This window comes from Macrotis lagotis, chromosome 4, assembly GCF_037893015.1.
Source record: "Macrotis lagotis isolate mMagLag1 chromosome 4, bilby.v1.9.chrom.fasta, whole genome shotgun sequence".
Lineage (NCBI taxonomy): Eukaryota > Metazoa > Chordata > Mammalia > Peramelemorphia > Peramelidae > Macrotis > Macrotis lagotis.
Genome location: NC_133661.1, coordinates 20,830,877 through 20,855,474, shown reverse-complemented (window position 1 = coordinate 20,855,474; position 24,598 = coordinate 20,830,877). Strand labels below are relative to the sequence as shown.

Genomic DNA, 24,598 nt, shown 5'->3' with positions numbered 1-24,598 from the left:
GTTCAGATCCTGCTCTGAATCCACTTCCATATGGGCTGTGGACTTTTTTGCTTCTGTATAAAATCAGGGTTAGATGGTGTTGCCCGAGGTCTGGCTTGTCCAGCTCTGGGTCTGTGACTTTTGTCAAGTTACCTAAGGCTGTCTTCCATAGACAAGTCCGAACATCTGTATCTTGGGGCAAAAGTCCATTTATTAATTCAGCAAACATTGACCCTGCATCTGCTGAGTGTAGAAACTGTGTTGGCCTCTTGGGGGGGTAGAGAGCTTTTGGATAAGGATGGGATTTTTGTCCTCTTGGAGCTTCCAATCTAGTGAGAGGAAGAGGCTTCAAGAGAATTCTGATACACTCGAAGACCACATAAGGAAAGCATATCCAAGTTAGTGCCCGAGCCTCACCCGCTGTCCGCTGAGGCCGGGGCTGGCAGTGGGTCTAGTGGGCTGGGAGACCCCACTAGTCCGGAGGCGCTTGGATTCAGGATCTCGGACGCTTCCACTAGGATCTGAGGGGAGATGGCGGTCAAGGTTGTTGGCTGGTCAGACTTGCCTGGCATCAACTGCCTCCTGTTCTCTCCTAGGGAGCTTTGGGGCCTCAGCCTACAGTGGTTGCTGATATAGTCATCTCAAACACACAAATGATGCTTTGTTCTATTCCGGGGAGATTTTTATCTAAGTAATTATTTTATTAGGCAGATACCGAGATGTTCTAGATGATCTTTCTCAGAATATTAAAATTTTGGAATTGAAAACAAGATGCTTTAACATGATTAGTTTATGTATTTGTTGCCCCTCTCTTGTTCTGAGCTGAATCAGAGGGTTTCCCATCTCAGGTCTGTTACCTGTGAGGCAGTGGGCAGTTCATTGGGCCTCAGTTTCCTCATCTGTTACTTAGGAAGTAAGACTGACTTAGATTACGATCCCTTTCTGCTGACAATCCAAGGTCCATCTTTTTTTTTTTTTTTGGCTTTAGCATAGGATATAATGAGATTTGACTCAAAAGTTCACTATTGCTTTAGAAAAATTAGTATTAACTTAAAAATCACACTTCTACAATTAAAGGATTCCCCCCATTCTAGATTCCTTTCTGTTCCTTAGTAAACTTGTCATTCTGAAATTATATATTATTATATTATTCCTTCAATTTATTGAACTATTTCCCTCTCATTGGATTTTTTTTAGTTGCAAATGACTTTGAACTGACAGCTCGTCTTATTTTGATAATATTCTCAGTAAACCTCTTTTGCCACAAGTGCAACGTCATCTAAATTATTTTTGTCAACTTGATGTATGATGTGCTACTTTTAAGATGTTCCAATTTGCTTATCTTTGGTTAATCTCAGGCTTAAGCATCCTTTCAAATGATTCTTAATTTATGCATCCTCTTTAAAAAATTACCTTTTCATTGCTTTTTAACCATCATAGAATGACAGTTGTCTTTGGATGATATAGAAGCTTTGGGGGATGGGAATGCCTTCAATTTTGTCTTTGGATCTCCAAGGCCTCTAGAACATAGGCTTAATCAGTGTGCCTTCACTGATTAGACAAGAATGTTAAAAGACATGAAGCTGGTCTAACTCTACCATACTTTAAAACATTCACAAAACTCTTGAGATAGAGTTAAAGAAAAGAGGAATAGTTATGATGGAGGCATAGCTAGGTAGAACAAAGTATGAATACTCAACATCCAGTCAAAAATAATGAGAGTCACAATAGTTCTTATCTAGCATTGTAAGGTCTTCAAAGTGCTGTACAAATATCTACAAAATATCAGTGTTCAATAAATCTGGGGAAAATAAAAACCATAGAAAGATTGAATTATTTAACAAAAATATTTGGAAAACTTAGCAATTTGATAAGAAATGGACTTTGTCTACCAGCTGAATGATAGACTCAAACCATAAAAAATGATGGGAATAAAAATGGAAAAAGTTATTTCAGGGGTAGAGAAGAGATGACTTTTTTTTCCAATCAGCAAGTAGAAGGAATGATTGAATAAGATAGCTATTTGGTTTATATTACAAACAATTTATGAAAAATAAATCCATTTGAAATAAAAATAATGTGCTGACCAAATGCATATAGCAAATGCCAGATTTTAAAACAAAAGGCAAAAACTTGACATCCAAACCCAAGTTGCCCTTTGGTGAAGTCATGTTAGAAAAACAGGTTTGTAGGAAATTTGACCTGGTTTGGTTTGGTTTTATAAACATCTGACATGAGGTGGATCATGTTTCTTGTAAAGTTTTATTTTATTTTTTCAAAACGTGAGTCCTTGTTGAATCTCTAGCTGTGGTGCTACCCTTTGTCATGGCACCTGCAGATCCCAAGCTCAGGGGCTCCTGCCAGGCTCCAAAGTGCCTGGCATTAGGGCCCTCTAGCCCACCCACGTCCAGGGATGGGCTTTACTGACTCCGAGGAGCATAAGGTTTCTATTTTGCTCTCCTCTGGGGCAGGGGGGGAGCTGCATCCACAATATTTTTTTTTTTAGATTCTTGCAAGGCAGTGGGGTTAAGTGTCTTGCCCAAGGCCACACAGCCAGGTAATTATTAAGTGTCTGAGGCCAGATTTGAACTCAGGTACTCCTGACTCCAGGGCTGGTGCTCTATCCAGTGTGCCACCTAGCCACCCCTACACTATTTTTAAAGTGTAGAAAATAGCTATAGATTCAGGATCATGAGTGATCAGCCTATCTTTTCTTAAAGAACTCTAATGAGGAGATATCCATTTCCCAATCACTCTTTCATTTGGAAATAAATATAACTGTAAGTAAGTTTTTCCTTACATTAATTGTAAATCTGCTCAATGTTGCCTCATTGCCAGCAGGGAGCAAGACATAGCACCTAATAGGACCTCCTTTATCACCTTCCAGAGGCTGCTCGAATCCACCAGATTCCTTTTTCTTGTGACATCGGCCACTGCAGCCCCCTTCGGTATTCTTCAGGCTAAAGATCCTAGTTCTTTTTTTCTGAACTCAAGTGGCATGATTCTGAAACCCTCCACCCTTCTGGTAGCTGCCCTCTGAACATTCAACATATCATTCCTGTCTTCTCTAAAATGCAGTATGCCAACTTCAGGATTATTACCTCTTTACTCCTTTTCTTAATGTCACCTAAAATCATTTAAAATTATTTTACTCCCATGTTGCTTTATTGACTCTTTGAGCTTGTGGTCCACTTAGGCCACCAACTCTATCTAGCCATACTATTGCTCTTATACTTGAGAAGTTTTGTTTTGAATCAAAGTATAAGACTTTCCATTTCCTTATTAAATTTTACCTCACTCAGTTTAACCCAGCAATAATCTTTCTGAATCCCTGGTATTCAAGTTAATAACTGCTGGAGGCCAACAATGGGAACTGAATGAACTTAAGAATGGATCCCAAGAAGAGGAAACCATTTCATGTTGTTATACCAGGTTTAATACTCTTCAACTCCATGATACTGTTCTGTGGTTGAGTGTCCTCTAATGGTAAGTGGGGCTGAGGACATAAAAGGAGGAAGCCAAGTCACTCCCGCCTGAACAGGGACTGCAGAAGGACCTTTATATATAATTGAAATGAGCTTCATCTGCAAATTTTTGATGTTCTCGTGGAATAGTTCAACAAACTCTACAGACTTTAAAGATGCTTTGATGGCTTCCCTACAAAGACATGACTTGGCCTCCCAGGTATTCTGCTCTATACCTGTCAGGTTGTGCTTGTGATGGATCAGATCAGTTCCCAGTCCTGGGAATTAGCATACTTTAAAACATTAGCAAAAGGGGTTTTGCTAATATTCATATCAACTGATAATCAGACACCAGGAAGGAAAATGCCCAGATTCAGAGGATTGTGACTTTTGTATGAATGAGGACCATCATCTGTGAAGGTGTGGACCAAACAATCATTCCAAATGTAGACACCAACAGTGAGAACTTATGCACTGGTGTGAACCGCTCTCCCAGAAGCATCAGACCTCCTACCTATTTGGTATCCCCACCTGAGAAGAGGAGACCATACCCCTGAGGCCTGAGAGGACACTGTGCTACTGAAGCTTTCTGTAACAGCCACTAGGAGGATCTGATGTCCAGACTGTCTTCAGAGCACAAAGAGAATTTGGAATTTTAGGGCTTTAACCTGGTCATTCAGAATAAAAACAAAAATAAAAAACTTCAGGAAATAGACTTAGCTTGATTGTTAAAATTGCCCTGAGGTCAGTGGAGATCTCTGGTCACCGAGGCTTCTGTGGTCAGCCAGTGAATGTTTGCCTCATGGGAAAAGGTATTTCCTTGGCCCAGGAAGTCTTGATGATAATAAGGTCATGAGTCTTGCCGCTTTCCGTAGTTGACGGATCACTTCAGAAGGTTTAAACTCTGTTATCCCAACAACTCTGTAATTCAGGTTCAAGTATTATCTTCTCCAGTTCACAGTTGAGGAAACTTTGGGTCATGGTGGCAGCTTTCTGGTGCTTTTTGTAGTTTTTGATTTTTGTTAATGATGCCATTGATACCATCTTTGATTCCTTCTAGACTATTGGGGGGGTGGCGTTGAGCTGCCACACTGGCTGCCCCCCCAACCCCAATTGTTGCTTCTTGAATGATTATGTTCCCCTCTTGTGTTCCTTGTCCATCATGCTTGGTATAGATCCTGGCTCTGTTCTCTTGCTCACTTCTGCTGTCATCTCCTCTTCATTTTCCTTTCTTGTACCACTTCTGCTGACCTCAGCTTTAGGACTCATGGGACTTGACTTTTTTCCAGTCTCTGATGTCCCTCCTTTCTCCTCTGGCTCCTGTGCTCTTGGCCATGTCTATCGGTGTTCATGTTCTCAGATTGCTTTGGTGACTTTTGCCTTTACAGCTCTTGCAGGTATTTGGGACAGGGGCTAGCTAAGGGGCAGTGCTGTTGTTGGAATCAGAAATTATATTTGTGTCCTTTGTGTTTCATCTCAGGTCTGTCTTATACAAGTCACACAGTTGGCTTCACACCACCAACATCGCTGACTCGAGCCGGAATGTCTTACTACAACTCCCCTGGACTCCATGTGCAGCACATGGGAGCTTCCCATGGGATTACAGTGAGTATCGGGCTGGAGACTGTTTGTCCTTCGACCCAGTCTCTCCTCCCCAAGAGGGTCCTTCCGCATCTTGATGACCCAGTGCAGATAGACCATTTGTGAATTTATCTGAACTCACTGAACCTGGTTTCTTTGTCATCAAATTCACACAGACTTCTGAAAGATTAAAAATAAAATTTCTTCCAAAAAAGTTATTCCCAGGAAACATTGTAGTAACCAACAAAAAAGAGATTGTGCTTCCTTCCCCATATAGCCACCTTAGGGGTGAAGGCACCAGTGCATAAAAAAAGGGTAGGGTCCCAGGGCTTTCTTTTTTTTTTTTTCTGCTCCTGGGATTATGAGCTCTGGCTTCCTCAGTCTAAAGAGGGGTGCCAGCTCTCCCTAATTGCTGACATTTCAGTGCCCTTGTCTTTCTGAAATTAGTTGTGACACTGTACAGCCCCATCTCAGAACTCCAAGGGCTCCCTAGGCCAGTCCCTGTCAGATGTGAGGATTCCTCTTCTTTGTTCCTTTGTCCTTGTTCTTGGCTCATGGGATGGGGTCCTATGGCTGGAACTGGGGAGGGGACTTGGGAGGCTATGGGCTCTAGGATGCTCTGTTTACAAATGAGAAAACTGAAGCCCCAGCTGAAGGGCACCCAGGAAATAAGATCCAGACCCCAGATTTGAACCCATGCTTGTGATTCCAAACCCAGGACTCTTTGGGTTGTGCCCTTATTCTGTTCAGAACACACTGGGTCTTGAACCAAACTGTGGCAGGGGATAAGGGCCAGGAGGCACAATCAAATTCTCCACTGCTCATCTATAGATTTACTGTTTAGAATCATTTCTTGTCCCCAAACTAACTTCTGATATTTTTATCTCATTCTCCAGAAAAAAAAATAATTTTCTTTTCTAATTAACACTTTCATTTTAAAGTAAATCATCTTTTTAAATGTTTACTTTATGTCCTTCTGCCAGTGAACAGAGATGTTCTACCACTCTACAACTTTATGAACATATATTAAAAATAAGGTCTAGTCTTGCTTTACATTCACAAATAAATGAACTAGCTTTAAGAATGTGGACAGTATTACCTGGACCCCATTTCTGGTTATACAATATTAATGTTCAGAGCTTATTTCCCAGTTAGGAAGTTTTATTGACAGTTAAAGGTCAGTTGTATTCTTGATGATCATGTCAGAGTGTGTGTGTGTGTGGTATGTGTGTGTGTGTGTGTGTGTGTGTGTGTGTGTGTATGTGTATGTGTGACACCCCACATCCCCACCTCCAATCATGTAACTTAGACACAGAGGACAGGAGAGCTCCTCTGGTCAAGCCTGGAATTTTATTTTTTATTTTTTATTTCTTTAGTTTTTTTAGTTTTTAGTTTTTGCAAGGCAATGGGGTTAAGTGGCTTGCCCAAGGCCACACAGCTAGGTCATTATTAAGTGTCTGAGGCCGGATTTGAACTCGTGTCCTCCTGACTCCAGGGTCGGTGCTCTATCCACTGCGCCACCTAGCTGCCCCAAGCCTGGCATTTAGTAGAGAAGTAGTCTGGCCCAAGAAGAAAGCATGTCCAGTGAGAGGGCTGGGAGAACCTCTGAGACCACCCAATCCAGCTCTCATCCAGTCTCCCCAACAAAGTGACTTCCCACCATGATTTGACCTCCAGCTCCACAATACCACTCTTAAGACCCTGTCAGATTGCTCTAAGAGTTTTTTTTAATGCTTTTATCTATCAAATTTTACTACATTAGAAATGAAAACATCTCAAAATTATTGTGAAAAGTTTTGCCCAAAGGAGAAGGACCCTAAACCATGCTTTGGGACCACTGTCCTCACCATGCATTTGGTTTATAATTTACAATCTGAAGGTCCATCAGTGGGAATTATTTAGTGCTTCATCTGAGCCAGTCAATTCTTGGAATCATTTCTCATTGGCTGTCAGTCCCTGCCTTGTATCAGCTTAAAGAACACCCTTAGAAGGTATGAAAAATGTGCTGATAGAGAGAAAAGAGCCCTGGTTTGGGAAGAAGACTCTCCTTGTGGGCACCTTGGGTTGCACCTACAGGTGTCTGGCTCCTTGCTAGCCCAAACACTTATTAAGTGCCTGCTGTGTACCAGCTGCAGTTCTAGACACTGCTGTATCACAGAGGGAGTTGAACTCAGTGACTTCTGAAGACCCGTTCCGACATCACATCATCCTCCTCCCAGCTAACCTGGATTTTTTTCTCTCCATTCTGCAGAGGCCTTCACCCCGGAGAAGCAACAGTCCGGACAAATTTAAACGCCCCACGCCTCCGCCATCTCCGAACACACAGACTCCCGTCCAGCCTCCGCCACCTCCACCCCCACCACCCATGCAGTCATCCCTCCCCTCCGCCACCTCGCCGCCTGCCTCTTCGCCACATCCAGGGCACCCCCCCTCACAGCCCTAGTGCATGCGCTCCAGCAGGGGGGCTGTATCGAAGGTGGGGACTCGGGAGACGACGCTGTTTACGAAGAGCCAGCGGCTTCCCTGGCACCTGGGGGGGGGGTCTGACTTATTGGCACTGAGGGTCTCTAGACTTCACTCTTGATGGTGTTGTAAATGTTTGTCCAAATGCAGCCAGCCTTGTGGATCTATGACACTAACCCTAGAACAACCTTTTTCCATCAGTGTTTACTTGAATTTTCATGTAGGTCTTCTTCCTGGCTGGAATATTTGCTCTTCAATATTTGGTAACTTGGCAGTACGCCATTTGCTCAGCTCTAGAGCGCTTTTTTTTTCCTCTTGGCTTTTAGGTTGGTAAAATAAAAGGGAGGCCTACAAGTCTTCCCTCTGCCCTGCCCCATGTCCATTAGCAGAAAGACAACAGGCTTGATAGCCCATATCTTAGTACATTTGTAAGAACCATGGTGTCTACCGAGCATCTGAAAGGACAGGTTTGAATGTCAGCTTCCTCAGTGCCCAGGACCACCCATTGATAGGCCTTTTTTCAAGTTCACTGTTTGGTTTCCATATTGACCCGCCAGCGGGTACAATGTTGTGTCCAGTAATTATCCCAGAAGTAAGATCCCCCAAGCTCACGGTGGTTACGTCCCATCTCTATACACCCAATTCTGTGCAAGTCATCCTCCATCCCCAGCCCCCTATCTTGGGGGGCCAAGTCCAAGATGCTACCCACTAGGGCTCCATGGAGAGCACTAGATGCCCCTTCCTGTCCCTCACAGGGGCGCCCCTTTCCCTGCCCCACCACCATCACCACCAGCTGATTTCTGAAAACACAGTTGGAACAAATCTTTTCAAGAAGCAAATTCCTCCTGGAGACTGATTGATTGAGAACAAACCTTCTAAGAATATGAGCCTAGTCGCCAAAAGATGCCATGTTGCTTGACAGAAGGAGAAGCAGAGAGCGAGCGGGCAAATCGGCGCTCCCCGGAAGACCCTAAGGAGTGCTCCCTGGATGGGAGCTGGGCGGCGTGTGTGCGTGTGCGTGGGGAGGAGCATCCACCCTGAGGACAGTCCTCTCTGACCATCCCATTTAGCGGCACAAGTAAGTGGCCTGGCTCCGTGGCGCTGTGAAGCAGAAGGCGAGGTGGCGCTCTTCCATCCTGGCGAAATGCTCCTTTTGGTTTGGCAACAATTTCTGGTTTTGTACTTTGATAGTGAAGTGATCTTCCCCACCTGTGTTTGCATATCTCAATATGCTGTGGACAGAAACCTTACTAGAGAATGTATATTTTATGATGAGAATGTGTATCTATTCTGTTGGATATAATCAAAGAACTGAAAAATAATTTATCAGTCACTTTTTTTTAAGAATTCCTGTTTTGTGACCGAGCCATCTCGAATGCCCCCCCTTTTATTGAACACATGCCTAAAAAAAGGAACATTGTAGATATTAAATATTGTGCAGTCACGTAACCTTTCATTTTTGCCTTTGAATACTATTTTAAAAATCTAAAAGAAACTTACTGCTTTAGAGCACTCTCCAGAAAAGTGAAACCACCAGAGGAGTTTTCTCCCCTACCTGTTTCCATGCCAAAACTAGGAAACATGGCTCTGGCTTCTAGGCATTTCAGATAAAATCGAGTGTGTGGGTGTGTGTCTGTGCACATGTGTGTGTGTGTGTGTGTGTGTGTGTGTGTGTGTGTGTGTGTGTGTATGCGCTATATACATTTTATATTTAATAATGTGGGTGTATTTTACATTGTCATTGTGTTTTCTTACAACAGCAATGCCAAGAAAGATCACATGAATCAAGTGACCAAGTGTCCATAAAGGTTCACAGCGGCTCTGGGGCCGACATCTCAGTCTGTCATTGTGATGTCTCAAACCCTGTAACTTCCTTTTGGCATATACCCTCTTCCCTCCTGACTTCTCCCTCCCCTTCCCTGTCTCCCCATCCCCACTTCTCTCCAGCTGATTGAGTTGGGAGGTGGAAGTCACTTCTGCCCATGCACCAGGGATTCTCAGAGATGGACATAGGAAAGCAATAGGCTCTACCATCCAAAATATCTCCTCCCAGAGTATTCTAAATGATAGGGCTGCTAAGGGAGTATAACTTCCTTTTAAGAAGTCTTCATTGCCCTGTTCTCCATTCCCCAGAGAATTGATTTACCCCAGAATTTTGCCAGGGAATGGATAGAATGAACAAAAAGTGATTCTCTTGGAGGTGGAAAGAGAAGGGTAGAACAGATGTATATGAGTTATAGGCAGAATTCTTAATAAAACTCAGATTTCCACAAAAACAAGTTGCTACTTGGTCCAAAATTGGAAACTAGAATTGTCCACTGTAATGAAGCTGGCTTTCCCTCTCTCTCTCACACACTGTCTAGTGTCTGTACGACAAACCCTGCTAATTGGTGTGGGATGAAACGGTCTTGCCGAGTGCTCTGGCCGCCCTTTGTGTCATATTACTGTATCAGCACTACAGCTGTCCTGACCAAGCATCCTAGGTGAACCCCCTGGAACTCAGCACTGGGCACCCTGAGCCAGGGAGGGAAAGAACCTCCCTGAGGGAAGCATCTTGTCCTTGCTCTTGGCCTCATTGCCCCCCTTTCTGGCATTTCTTTTGACAAATAGTCCCAGCTGCTACTATTCCTGCTACTATTCCCTTCTGCTCTTCCCACCCCCAAGTGATGCTGTGAACCTATTCGTATGGACGGTCAATAGTGGTTCCCATTGAGCTAGTTTTCCTCCAGGCAACCTGTGGCATATGTTAGCAGACCCCTGGTACCCACCAATTTAGTGCGTAGCCATCACAATTAGAAAAATGTATGTCATCATCTTTTTACTGATGGCAGAGAAAAAGCTAGTCGTGCCTGCCTTTTCTCCCTCTGCAGAATTTCAGTGACTTGGCAGAAGGTAGAAATTCTTATGTTTTCCTGCCCCTTGCCATCCTATTGAGTTTGAGTTTTAAAGTGATGAGTTCAGAAGATGATTAGCAACAACCATGAAATGTATGTGTGACCAGGATGTGACTTTGACACCAAGTGCTATCCCCCGTCATCAACAGTAGGACCAAAAATGGTTGTGTCAATTGTGGCTAAATGTTACACAACTGTAAAAGGTTAGCGATTCCTTGTTGCGTTTCCTCCCCGCAGATAGGAGATTTTTCCCGCCGGAAGCCTTGCTAGGAAAGGAAGCGTCAGACACCAGAACAGAGGAGTAATTTGTGTTTTGAGATCTCGTTGTTTTTGCTTAGCAGTATAGAAGTCTCCATGACTTGATCTTCTGGCCAGTTATTGTCTTTGTAAGTAACCAACATTAAAAATGTTCATGAGGACTACCAAAGAAGTACATAGCAAAATGTGAGTTTATTTCCAAACGATGAGTGAGCCAGTCATTGAAGCTGCTACATGAGTTCCGAGCTCAAGAGCCATTATAACAAACCGAGGGAATTGTTTTTTTACAGCAACAACAAGAAACACCACACACAGCTGTTAGCCTGAAGTCATGAGGGCCATTTTCCCAGGGGCTTGGCAGTGACCTGCCAACTTCAGACCGCCTCCTGTTTGGGGATGGAGAGTAGCCGCTGTTCCTAAGGTGTGGGAGCTGTGTGTGCGTGTGCGTGTGTGGCGTCTGTGTCTGCGTGTTCTTTCATGCCTTAACTCTGGTTACTGCTCAAATTTAGTTTTCAACTTAGTCTGCCTTGTCAACTAGTTTGTATCACACTTCTCAATCTGAACTTCATCCTGGCCAAACCTCCCCCTTGCCTGAACAAAAAGTTTCATAAACAGAAACTAAACAACTGAATCCTCAAAATATTATTTAATCAGGTCAACCTCAAATCTCCTTTGGTACTTAAGAAGTCATATAAAAGTGAACTGCAGAAGTGGAGGGAATTTCACCAAGGAAGAGAACATGTCTTCTCACCTCGACATCTCAGTGCCCAATGTTAGTGACTCCCCAAAGTTTGGCCCTACAGCTTGAGTAGATTTGGATATGCAGTGGCAATCTTGATATTCTTGCTTGGTCAGAGTTTAGAGAGATGTAAGACTTCCAATTAATGTCTTTTTTGCTTCTTTGTGTTGATTAGTCTTTGATACATGTGCTGAATCAGAAACCTGAATAAAGATAATTTTTCTAAAATGGATCACTGAAGCTCTCAACCAAACTGTTTTCTTGTTGATCTTGAGGTCTAAAAGTTCATCTTGTTGCGTTTTTAAATTAAAAGTTCTCAGAAAAGAAAGTGAATAATCAAAGGTAAACTATATCCACACCTCATAATAGGCTCTTCAAAGTATTGAAATAATTTAAATTTTTTTCACTCCTTTCATTCTGTTCAATTAGTCAGTTTGCTTTTCTTTCTAAGAAAGAAGAATTTCCATCCATTTCACCAAGTATTAATAGTTTACTATCCTTTGCACAGTCCCTATTGTTAAGGATTTTACCATGTTTTGAGGAATTATGTATACACAGACACAGAAATAGAGGAGAGATATGAGAGAGGAAAGAGCCATACCTGTGGAAGGTCAGGAGAGTCTTTTTGGAGGCAGTGGCACTATAACAGTCTAATGAGCAGAGGGACTAAAGATTCTCAGGAGTAAGAAGAGGTGAAAACTGAAAGGTAAGTCAAATTCACACCTTGAGCTAAGCCCTTCAAAATATTAAAATACCCCAGTGAAGTTCCCCCCCCCCCAACTCTGTCATCAGGAGGGTTCCTTTTATTTATCTGAAGAATATTTTGCAATTATTTCCATTCTTTATATTGATTTTTTTTAATGAAATATGCAAGTAAGTTTCTATGAGGAAGTGGTTCATTGTCTGTGTCTCTTGAAGGATTTAGAGCAGGGGTTTTTAACCTGGGATCTATTAACTTTATTTTATTTTATTTTGCTTTGGCAAGGCAATGGGTTAAGTGACTTGTCCAAGGTCACAAGGTAATAAGTGTCTGAGACCAGATTTGAACTCAGGTCCTCCTGACTCCAAGGCTGGTGCTCTATCCACTGTACCACCTAACTGCCCCTGTCCATTAACTTAAAAATTTTTTTGATAGTTTTGAATATAATTGGTTTCTTTGGTAATACTGCACCTTTTATGCATAACATTCAGAAGAAGTTTGGAAGAAGAAAATTTTAAAAACTGTACTTGATTGCCAAAAAACTAGGCAGGAAAAGGTCCATGATAAAAATGGTTGAGTCCCTGAACTAGAGAGTAGGGTCATTTTTACCACAACTAGCATATTACGGTCACTCAGCCCACTCTGGCTAGTGCCACCTTATAAGTCAACCACATGTCTCCACTTCTGGAGAGTTTCAGTTGTTCAGATTTTTTTTTTTAACATTAAACCTAAGTTTTTCCCTTTACAACTGGCATTCATTACTCCTGGTTCTGACCTCTGGGGTCTGGCAGAACAAGACTAGTTTCTTTCCTCCATGCTGACTCCTAAATATTTGAATACTGCTCTCGTGTTCCTGCCAAGTCTTCTCTAGACTAAACATACCTAGGGCAGGCCACACATGTAGGATGGGGGTCAGTAGTTGTGCATAGCATATTTGAAGAAAGTCATTGATAACCTGGAAAATGTCCAGGGGGTAACCAGGGTGGTAAAGGGCCTCAAAAATGGATCAGTGAAAAGAATAAAACATTATTCAATTATCTCAACTTGGTCCTCATCATATGAAAGCATTCCTTCTATATCTCTGATTGACTTTCCTTCCCACTCACTACAATGACTCGTCATCTCGCTATTGAGGCAGCGCAAAATGAGAACCAGAACAATGGATACAACATTATAAAGAAAAACAACATCCCATCACAATTCTAGAATGATGAAGCATGCATAGTATCGATCTCTTGACAAAGAGATGCAGAATAAGGCACATTTGGCCAATGTGGGAATTAGTTTTACTGGATTATGTATATTTTTACAAGGGATTTGCTTTTTTTTTCAATGGAGAGGTAGGAAGGAGGGGGATAGGCATAGGAAAGGAATGAAGATTATTGAAGCATTTTTTTAATGTATTGAAAGGTCCAAAAGAATAACAGGGAAGCTGAACAGCCTTGAAAGCTATAGGTTGAATTTAATATGTATGTATTTTAAAAAGACAAAAATTGTCGCCATTCTTGAGGAGCTCACATTTCAGTGGGGAGGGGGGATGAAAAACATGCAAGCAATTGTGTGCAAAGTAGATGTGGAAGAAAAACTGGAGGTAATCTTAGAAAGAATACTCCAGGATTAAGGAGAATGGGAAAACTTTCTTGCCAAGTAGTAATACATTGTGAAGAACAAATTTTTATACACTCCTTATTTTATTTTCTCTATATGAAAATACCCATTTGATTGTTTTTTCCCTGTTTCAGAATAAAAATTATTGGAATTTAAAGAAATAATTGGACTATATATATGTATACTAATAATTATTAGCTAACATTTACTGAGCTTTTAAAGTTTTGTAAAACACTTTATAAATATTATTTGATCTTCACAGCAACTCTGAGGGAGGGGCTTTTAGGAAATTGAGAAAGGTCAGGCGACTTCCCAGGATTACACAGCTATAGAATATCTCTGACAAGATTTGAACTCAGGTCTTCCTGACTTCCAGTTTGGAACTCCATGCCTCCATACCTTTAGCTTCTATATGAGTATATTGGATAGTTATATTTATATAGTTATGTGTAGTACGATGTCAGCTCCTTGAGGGTAGAAATTGCACAATTTTTTTGCCTTTGTATAGCCAATACAGCACTAGCATAGCATATGACCTGTAAAGGGTTGTTCAGTTGAATACATGTGCTCTGTGTGTGTGTGTGTGTGTGTATGAGTGCGGGTATGTATGTCTGCCTGTAAGTCTGTGTCTGAGTGTGTGTGGTTGTATGAATGAATGCATGAGTACGTGGGTATGAGCAACTGGGCATATGTGTCTTTATGTGTGCATGTTGTGACTGCAGGTTTGTAGGTGTGAATGTTGGTTGTATATGTGTGTGTGTGTGTGTGTGTGTGGTTTTGTGTGTAACTAGCACCCAGCACAGTAACTCACACATTCATATTGAATGATCAGAGTTGGAGCTGATGTGGGTAGGAGCTCTGGTTCCTAAATCTGGAAACCCTAAAGCAGTTCATTATTCTGCCTTGTCTTAGGTAAAAGTCAAACTTCTCAAAAAAATCTAATTCATGGATTCGCTTTGATTTTGGCCGAGGTGGAGAAAGCAGACCTGAGCCTTTGACCCATGTGACGTTCATATTAGTTCCTATGGAACTGGGATGAGGAGTGGATTAGCGAGAGGACCTTCAGCCGTGAGTGATGGAACCACTTGGCCCAAGGTTGACCTTCCAGGGTCGGTGCCAGATTGCCAGAGTCCTTTATCTTTTTCTTCTCCAAGCCCACAGAACAAAGGTCCTCACCAGGTTGCCAAACTGCTGGTGATGGGCTCCGCCCTACTTAATCTGACCGGTCCTTGGAGAGCAAGTGAACTCTAACTCTGGGAGAATGTTCCAAACTTCCTTTCCTTAGCGTGTTTGAAAGCTTGCATTCATTCCACAGCCAAAGCCTTTGAAAATCTGGATTCACCTTCTGCCCTACGAGTCATCAGCAAAAAAGATGATCATAGGCTACTCACTGACGCAAACAACCATCTCCCCCCCCCCACCTCCTCTTCAATATATTCCAGGTATTCATTATACACTCCCAGACTGCCCAAAGATTCCCAGGCACCAGCAGTACCTGCCTCATACTACAATGAGATAAGAGTCTGTAAAATGGCTTACATTAAGAACTGTGGAAATTCAGCCTTCCTCCAGTTCTTTCATAGGGTGAATGGAAAATGCCTAAATATGGGCAGATCTCCAGCCATGCACTCCCCAAACTTTATAAACACTCTATGAGGACTAGATAATCCTTTTCAACAAGGCTGTGCTTTTGCCCCATATCTGAGAACAATTTAGGCCAGATCAGCTGCTGTTGAGCCCAGGGAACTGCTGTTCTCCATCTGCGGTTGCCAGATAAATGGCAAAAGAGAGTCCAGAATCAGGGAGAGCCAGTGATGGGACTTAGACCAGAGTCGGCTTAGGAGTGGCAAAGACTGCCCCTTGGCCGCGGCCACTTTCCCATTGGCAGCTTTACTATACAAGGACATAAAGAGGTTTTGTCTTCTCTACAAAGAACTTGATGGCATCTGGAGAGAAGTTCAAGGTCTCTAATGCAACCAGGAGGGAATAAGCATCTTGGGGGGAGGGGAGAGCTTGGTAATGACTTGATCTCTATGCCAGGACAGCAACCTGACTCTCCCAGACTCATTCTCTGTTGCACCAGCCCTATGTGCCAGAGAATGGGCAGAGCTGCTTTTTAAACGGATCTTGGTGGGAGGGGGATTTCGACGTATGACTGTGTGAGTAGCATGCTCATTCATGCTTCCAACAAACGTTTGTTAAAGCTCTGCTATGGTCCGGGTTAGAAAGAGTGGGCCCTAGTGGGTAGGTAGCGAGTCTGAACCAGGAAGATCCGGGCTCAGGCCTTCAAACACAACCTAATTTGCAGTAGACTTGGTCATACTAGCCATGTCACCCCAGGAAGGTCATTTAATTTCTCATCCCAATGAAGACTAGATTTGCAACTGTGGAGGGACTTTGAACACCAGTAGTTCTACCTTTCCATGAAATAACAGGTCTGGACCAAAAAGAATTTAAGTCAATTCCCATGGAAAGCTTGAAAATGAAATCCCTATTAGTTCTATTTTTTTTTTGTTTTTTTGCTAAAGGGAGAGGCACCTTCACAAAATGCCAGTTGAATTCAAGAATTCCTGCCATGGAAGACACTGTCCTAACAAGGAAAGGTCCTTGGAAATTTCAAGGACCTTGTTCTAAAGCTGTAGATGATGGGAAGGGCTGGAGGAAAGTTTCCTTGTGTAGGATAGAATTTTAAAAGGATTTTGGTAAATGAGAAGGACTTTATTAAGAACAAATGAAAAGCCCTTTAACCTCTCAGGGCTCCAAGAAACCTTTAAGACTTTGGGGTGCCTAGATGGCACAGTGGATAGAGCACCAGCCCTGGAGTCAGGAGTATCTGAATTCAAATCCAGCCTCAGACACTTAATAATTACCTAGCTGTGTGGTCTTAGGCAAGCCACTTAACCCCATTGCCTTGAAAAAACCTAAAAAACCCGAACAATTAAAGACTTAGTCATAATATTGCTGTCAAAGGGTCTGGGCAGTTCTATAATTATTTGGGCAAAATTCCAGATTCCTCTCCAAAAGGGTTGAATCTGTTCATAATTCTACCAAGTGTGGAATTAGCAGAGCAGAAGCAAATTTGCATGGATAGAGGAGTTTCCTTACTAAGAATTTCCCATATTCAATGAAATCTCAGTCTAGTTTTTTCTTTTAAAAGCCAAGTGCTGGGGTGACAGGCCAAAACAAAATAGCCCTTTCCCTCATGAAATATGTTCTAGACTGTGGGTATTCCACCTTTTAGTTTTTCTAGGTCACATCACCCAACAAAAGGGCTGCATATGGAATTTAATATTTTTAAATTTTATTTATTTAAGGCAATGCCTGGGGTCACTCAAGCAATTTTTCAGTGTCCTCCTAACTCCAGGGCCAGTGCTCTATCCACTGTGCCACCTAGGTGCCCCCTTCCATCTAGCTGCCCCTTTGAATTTAATATTTGTGACTACAGTGTAACCCACATTACCAATGAGGATAATAACAAAATGTAATAAAATATAATCATAAAAATTAGTATAATATAACATTTGCTTTTTAAACAAAAAATGAAAACATGGCATTTTTAATGTGAACATTGAGTCTGTGGTTTTTTTTTTAATAACCAGGGCATCTATGCCTGGTTTGATAGAGGTTATAGCAATGTGTGTGGGGAACAAAACCAAGTTGTTCACAAATATATGTTCTCACCAAAAGGGAGATGATGAGCAAGGCATGGTCATGAAACATCCAGATGTTTTTCTTTGGGCAGGTGTAGCTTATCCAGTTCCAACAAACACACTTGAATAAAGTTTTCTTTGCATTTCTGATTGCAAGTTCTGTTTGCAAGCTTACAGGCGACATCTGATGTCAACTGAGAATTGACAATGCAGTTCTCTAAAACCTGGAAGTCTATCCTCAAAGTCCTGCGACGAGATAGTCACTAATAACACATACAGAAAAGTCCATTGGGATTTTGATGAGGCATCTAACATTTTAAAGTAAAGGTCCTAATTTGCCTATCTTTTGTAAAAACAAAACAAACCAAAGACTTCAGCATCTGTGAGGACGCATAATGTTAAGTTATATATAAAATCAAGCCCCGTAGTTAAGGGTTACACTGCTCAGTGAGGTGGTAACGTTGGCACATAGGCTCATCCCTTCCCTCATTTTCTGATTACTCAATACGGGCCATATGCGGCCGGTGGGAGGACACTCTTGTTCTAGAATTTCAGGAATCCATTGATCTTTAGGTTCATAGATAGTTGTAGAGGAACCATGATGTAAATTATAGTATTTCCAGGCCTTAAAAGAGCTTTTCTGTTTTGTCAGCTTTCCCATCTGTAGAGTTAGGGGATTAGACCACATGGTATCTTAAGATATTTGTGACCCATGTCACTTGTATTTCATATGTCAAATGGAACTTTGTCAAAATAGAAAACTTGCCTAAAAAACCTTCATCAGTCATTCAGTAGATGCATATTTCTTCAGTCATGTAAGGTCACCCCAAGGTGAAGGCCTAAAAGGCAAGGCTCTGCCAGCCTCTTCATTTTTTTTTTTTTTTTTTTTTGGCAAGGCAGTGGGGTTAAGTGTCTTGCCCAAGGCCACACAGGTAATGATTAAGTGTCTGAGGCCAGATTTGAACTCAGATCCTCCTGACTCCAGGGCTGGTGCTCTATCCACTCCACCTATGTTCACAGTTGTGATAAACATATAATTTTTTATATTTTTATATTTTTATATTTTCTCTGCTCTTCTCTTTACACAGGAAAAGTGTATGATATTCTTTCCTCTCTTTTTTTTTTATCTTCATCTAAGCTAACCAAAACAACTCCGCTAACTCCCTATTTTACAGATAAGGAAACTGAGGTCTAGAGAGAGAAAGTGTTGCCCAAGGCCATGGATCACAAATGATCTCACTAGCAATTTTATCCCCATGTGGGTCCCTTTATGTTTTGTCTTCTTTTCACCAGAGTGGAAGGGTCATCATATTGTTTTTGTATCCCAATCCTTGACATCTATCTATATCTACCCATCCATCATTTCTCTCCACCCACCCACTTTCCTTCCTTCCTTCCTTCCTTCCTTCCTTCCTTCCTTCCTTCCTTCCTTCCTTCCTTCCTTCCTACCAAGGGTGGTTTGCCATTTCCTTCTCCAACTTATTTTACAGAGGAGTAACTGGGGTTAAATGACTTGCCCAGGGACATCCAGTTCCAAAGTGATTGAGGCTGTTTGAATTCAGGTCTTCCTGGCTCCAGGTCTAACACTCACTCCTTGGTACCACTTAGCTGCTCATGTAAATAATATAATTATATAAATAATAATAGAAAAAGCTAGCATTCATATAATCCTTACCTTATGCTGGTTATATTGTTCATATTATCTTATTGATCCTCATAACAACCCTGGAAAGTAGATACTATTTATTATCCCCATTTTACAAATGAAGAGACTGAGGCAAACAGAGGTTAAGTGACTTGCCCAACTAGGTCATACAGCTGGGAAGTGTTGGAGCCTGCATTTAAACTCAGGTCTTGACTCTGACCCAGTGTCCTATCCACTGCACTATCATCTGCCTCCATAAATATATAAAGACCAAATTTATTAGACATAACAAGTATAAATAAACACATCAGCTCTTATTATCTACTTGGTTCTAGAAGTGATAGGATTTGCCTCAGTGATGAAACTCGTAAAATTGCTGACCCAGGAAGCTTTGCTAAATCTGGTTTATGAATCATAATTTTGTTTGATCTTTGACTGCCAACCCACAACAAAGTCATCTGGAAGCTCAAGAGAAGCCTGGTTGTTTCCTTCATTTCCCTTAAAAGAAGAGTGAGAATCCAAGTACCATCATGGTGTTATTGCACCCCTAATCCCTCTTTGGTTAACCAGAGTCCTCTGCATCCCTACTCTCTCCAGTTCAGCCAACTTACTAAGTTCTCTCAGTAGAGGACGGGGGGAGCTGGTCCAACTGAAACTAGGTGTGGCCCATTACTAGCTGGGAGTTTTGTTTGGGGAGACCCACATCCACTGTCGGTGGAACGCTGCCTCAAGGTTGGTCTGAATCTGATATCAGGTCCTGTTGAGAGAAGGGAGAGAGGCTAGCCAGGTGCGGGAGGCTGGGGCAGGCTTGTTAGTGTCGGCTTGGCAATCCTGGTCCACAAAGCTGTAAAACATTTCTCAAATGAAATTCCTAAAGCTCCATGAGTGGAACAACTGCCAGCATGAGGAAAGCTAAGGACTTGTTAGAAGTTTCTGCCTTCCTTTTTCTTTTCCATTCATCCTTCTTCCTTTCCTCTCTCCCTCCTTCCTTCCTCCCTCCTTTCCTTCCTTCTTCCTTCCTTCTTCCTTCCTTCCTTCCTTCCTTCCTTCCTTCCTTCCTTCCTTCCTTCCTTTCTTTCTTTCTTTCTTTCTTTCTTTCTTTCTTTCTTTCTTTCTTTCTTTCTTTCTTTCTTTCTTTCTTTTTCTCACGTCTGTCTTTCTTTCCTTTTCCCTTCCTTCCTTCCTTCCTTCCTTCCTTCCTTCCTTCCTTCCTTTCTTTCTTTCTTTCTTTCTTTCTTTCTTTCTTTCTTTCTTTCTTTCTTTCTTTCTTTCTTTTTCTCATGTCTGTCTTTCTTTCCTTTTCCCTTCCTTCCTTCCTTCCTTCCTTCCTTCCTTCCTTCCTTCCTTTTCTTCCTTCCTTTCTTTCTATGAGTCTTATATCAGCACTGTGGATACTTTGGGTTTTAGTCATAATCCTAGGCTTGCTAGGATCTTATAATAATAATAATAATAATAATAATGATAAATAATAATAGCATTTATATAACACCTACTGTATACCAGGCATCATGAAAATATTATCTGACTTTAACCTCACAACAACTCTGGGAAGTAAGTATTATTATTAGCCCCGTTTTGACATTCCTAATATCAGTCCCCCCAAAATGAAAAGATTGTAGAAAAACCCCACGAAAAGGGAAGAGCCTGAGTCTGACAAGGTTTGGATATTTATTCTGTTGTTTATTAATTGTAGCCATTTCCCCACCTGGGTCTCAGTTTCCTTATTTGTAAAATGATGAGGTCAGACTCTATGGTATCTCAGATTGCTTCCAGTTCTAATTTGAAGATTGCTTCAACAAGAATCTGCTCTATATGCCAATAGAAATTCAAAAAGGAAACTCCCCGAGAACATGTAGTCCAAAAGATGTGCAACATGTATGGCGATTAAGGAAATGCAAAGTAGATCCTAGGTAATTTTTGCAGGAGAGAACAATAATGACTTAGAATATCATGTGAGAGATGGTGCTTGAGCTGAACCTCTAAGAGCTAGGTAGAGGTGAGGAGAAAGAGTATGGAACGTGGGACACAATCTATACAAAGGCTGTGGGGGTTTAGCCAGTTTGGCCAGAATTTAGAATGAGGAGAAATGATGTGCTATTAGTTTGGAAAGTGATGTACAATTAATCTGTTGGGTTCTGAGACTTTTAATGTCTCCTTACTCTGCAGACTTCTCACTAGTCATCTTGCCTGCAGTCCAGAAACACAAACCTAGGATGAATTAACCCCTTCATGCCTTTGACTCTTCCAGTGGAGTCCCTTTGCCTCAATAGATGGATGCCAACTTAGTCTATGCTACACTTTATTCTTGGTATGTCTCCTCACCAGCCACAGAGTCTCTCAGTCCTTGCCAACTCTTCTTCCCCTCTCCTCATGCTGCCAACCTTCCACTCCTGGAACCATAATCAAATCAACTCTGCATTTCATGACTCCACTCCCTGTCTTTGTATTTCCCAAACCTAAATACCCCTTCCTGACTTGCAGTCTCCCATGTATATTGTTTCCCCCAGTAGGATATACTCCTTGAAGGTAGCTACTATCTGTTTTTGCTTAGCGCAATGCTTTGAACATAGAAAGGGTCTAATAAATATTTCTCTATTTGATCTTTTTTTAAAGTTTTTTTTGCAAGGCAATGGGGTTAAGTGGCTTGCCCAAGGCCACACAGCCAGGTAATTATTAAGTGTCTGAGGCCAGATTTGAACTCAGGTCCTCCTGACTCCAGGGCCAGTGCTCTATCAACTGTGCTACCTAGCTGCCCCCCCCCCCCAATTTGATCTTAGAAGGACGATGTTGACATTAAAAAGTTAATATGGTGCAAGAAGCCATTTGGATTCCCTTTAATGCCAGTGCCTTCCAACAACTGTCTCAAATTTATCTTGCATTTTTCTTGTTTGAACATAACTATTTGTCATTATCTCTTCCAATGGCTAGACAAGTTCCTTGAGGGCAGAACCTGTTTTTTGCTTTTCTATGTATTCCCAGTGTTTGGCACACTGATTAACAGACTGACTGCACTGAAAAAAAGTCATCATATCTGGGTTTTGGATCTGGACTCCAGTGCTTATGAGCTGTGTGACCCTGAGCAAATCTTTTCATATTTTTGATCTCATTATTCTCAGTGGTATAATAACAGAGTAGGAACAGGCAACTTTGAAGGTTCCTTAAAGATCAAATTTTTATGAAACTGTGATGTCTTTTGTCTCTTTTTTTAGATTATTATTTTTTAAATTTTTTAAAATTTTTGTACAAGTGATGCTTTTTTAAGTACATTACTAAAATGTTCTTTTTTAAGAGTAAACATAATATCCCCTCCCCCCAAAGAATATAGTCCCTCATGAGAAATAAAGTAAAAGAAAGAGAAAAAAATATGTTTCAGTCTGTGTCCTGACACTATCAGCTCTGTCTCAGGTGGATCACTTTCTTTATGATTCTGGGGAGTCACAACTTGTCATTAATTGAGACAAAGTCATACACAGATAACAAAAAATTATCCCTTGGTCCAATTTCACAAGCTCTTCGTGGTAGGGTTCAGAGTATTCAACAAAAGCTTTTTTTGATGACTATGTCCTGTCACACACACACATGCACACACACACACACACACACACACACACACACACACACACACCCCACTCAGCCACCAATCTCTTAATGATCCAAGAAGTATCCCAAGTCACTGGGGACAGGAAGTCAAGTTTCCTGAGAAGCACCATTCCTAATGGAAGGTCTTAATTGGCTCCATGATGTTGCCATGGTTACCTTCTGCTTGGATGAGCCTCAGCAAGAAGCCAATCTCTCCTCAAATTAAATTCTGCCGCTAACACATTCTTTGCAATTCCCATCAGCCCCATGTTAGCTGGGATCCCAATCACCAGCTGTGGTGAAGTGGAAAGAGCTCTGGATTGAAATCTCTGCCAGTGAAAAACTTGGGGAAGTTGGTTCAACTGCAACTAAATATGGCGCGCTACCAACTGGGAAGCCATCCCGGCCAAAGGGTGAGTGTGAGGGGAGGATTCTGGTGCCTACTCCTGGGTGGTCTGGGCAAGTCACTTAGCCTCCTTGGGGCTGTACTTCCTTATAGGAGGGCAAAGGGGGGAAAATGGGAATGAGCATTTATGTAGCATTAACTATATATCAGACACTGTGCTAAGCACTTCACAAATATGGTCTCATTTAATTCCATGACAACCTTAGGATGGGTAGATGCTTTTATTGCTCCCATTTTACAAACTGAAGCAAAGATTAAATAATTTGCCCACTGAATGACTAAGGTTGAATTTGAACTCGAGTCTCCCTGAACAAGAACTGCAAAAATCAGAGCTTGATTATTGGGTTTTTTTGGTTTCTAGATTTAAGAAAGTGATAAAGAAAATGTGAATAATACTGCAGATGGAATCTTAAAGAGTGTCTTGGGGCAGCTAAGTGGCTCAGTGCATAGAGCACCGACCCTGGAGTCAGGAGGACCTGAGTTCTAATTCAGCCTCAGACACTTAATAACTACTTAGCTGTGTGACTTTGGGCAAGCCTCTTAACCCCATTTCCTTGCAAAAACCAAAAAAGAAAGTGTGTCTTTAGGAAAGCCAATTTTTCCTCATTTATTTCCCAATACAAAGATAGTTTTCAACATTAATCTTTTTTGCAAACTTTTGAGTTCCACAGCTTTTCACCACCTTCCTTTTCCTTCTTCCTCCCCTTGGCAGCCAACAATCCAATACAGGTGGAACATGTAAAATTAGGGTTAACATAAGGAAATCCACCTGTTGAACATTTACCCATACATGTGTTTTAAACACACACCCATTGTGGCTCTATAAGCACCAATGATTATCTTCTCATCTACAACTCCTTCCAAAGTTCTGCTCTCATCACTCTATTTTTAATGTGTTTCATTGACACTCTTTTCTTCTTTTTTTCATCATTATCAATATCCCCACTTTAATTCCCCCAACAAGATTCCCCACTTTTCCAATAAAAACCCTCCTTTGTAACCAATATATGTAGTAAAGAAAAATAAATTTACAGTGAATCCATTTTGCATGAAAGGATATTTCTTGTCCTTAACTGCAATCCTTCCCCAGTCCAGTAAGAGGTGTCTCATCATCAGTCTTGGAGTCATGAGAGACTAGGGGAGATTTCTTAAGTCTTCTACAATGACTGTCTTAACAAATTATAGTATTTGAAAATGTTTTTCATAACTGTCTGATTGTCCCTTGTCTCCTTTCCTGGATCTATGTCCCACTCACTGGCCCTTGAGTTCCACCAAGACTCCTGGACCCTGTTCTCTTTTCCCTTGAAATTATTTCATTTCTCTTGGGGATTCCATGGGTTCAATTATTATTTCTATGAAGATGACTCTCAGAGGTACCCATACTATCCTAACTTCTCTACTGAGTTTCAGTCTCACACTCCCCATTTTCTATTAGACCATCTGTTGGCCAAAGTGGAACTCATTATCTTTACCCCTAAATCCTCCCTCCTTCCTAATTACCCTATGATTGTTGAAGGTGACATCATTCTCCCAGTTTTTTTCTTCTTCAATGAGAAAAGATAAATGGGAAAGAATTCACAAGATTTTAGTTATTTCAATGATTAAATATTAAAATGGAAAAAAGGTCATTCA

General features: G+C 41.5%; 1 protein-coding gene across 1 annotated transcript in view; it reads left to right on the top strand.

Moving 5' to 3' along the window:
- Nucleotides 1-7,561, top strand: part of CCDC6 (coiled-coil domain containing 6) — a 62,083-nt gene extending 54,522 nt beyond the window's left edge. Inside the window, exons 8-9 of the mRNA XM_074232293.1 lie at nt 4,924-5,048; nt 7,276-7,561. Coding sequence (XP_074088394.1) covers nt 4,924-5,048; nt 7,276-7,467 — 317 coding nt within the window. The 3' untranslated portion in view covers nt 7,468-7,561. The remainder of the gene's footprint in view (nt 1-4,923; nt 5,049-7,275) is intronic.
- The last annotated feature ends 17,037 nt before the right edge of the window (nt 7,562-24,598 follow it).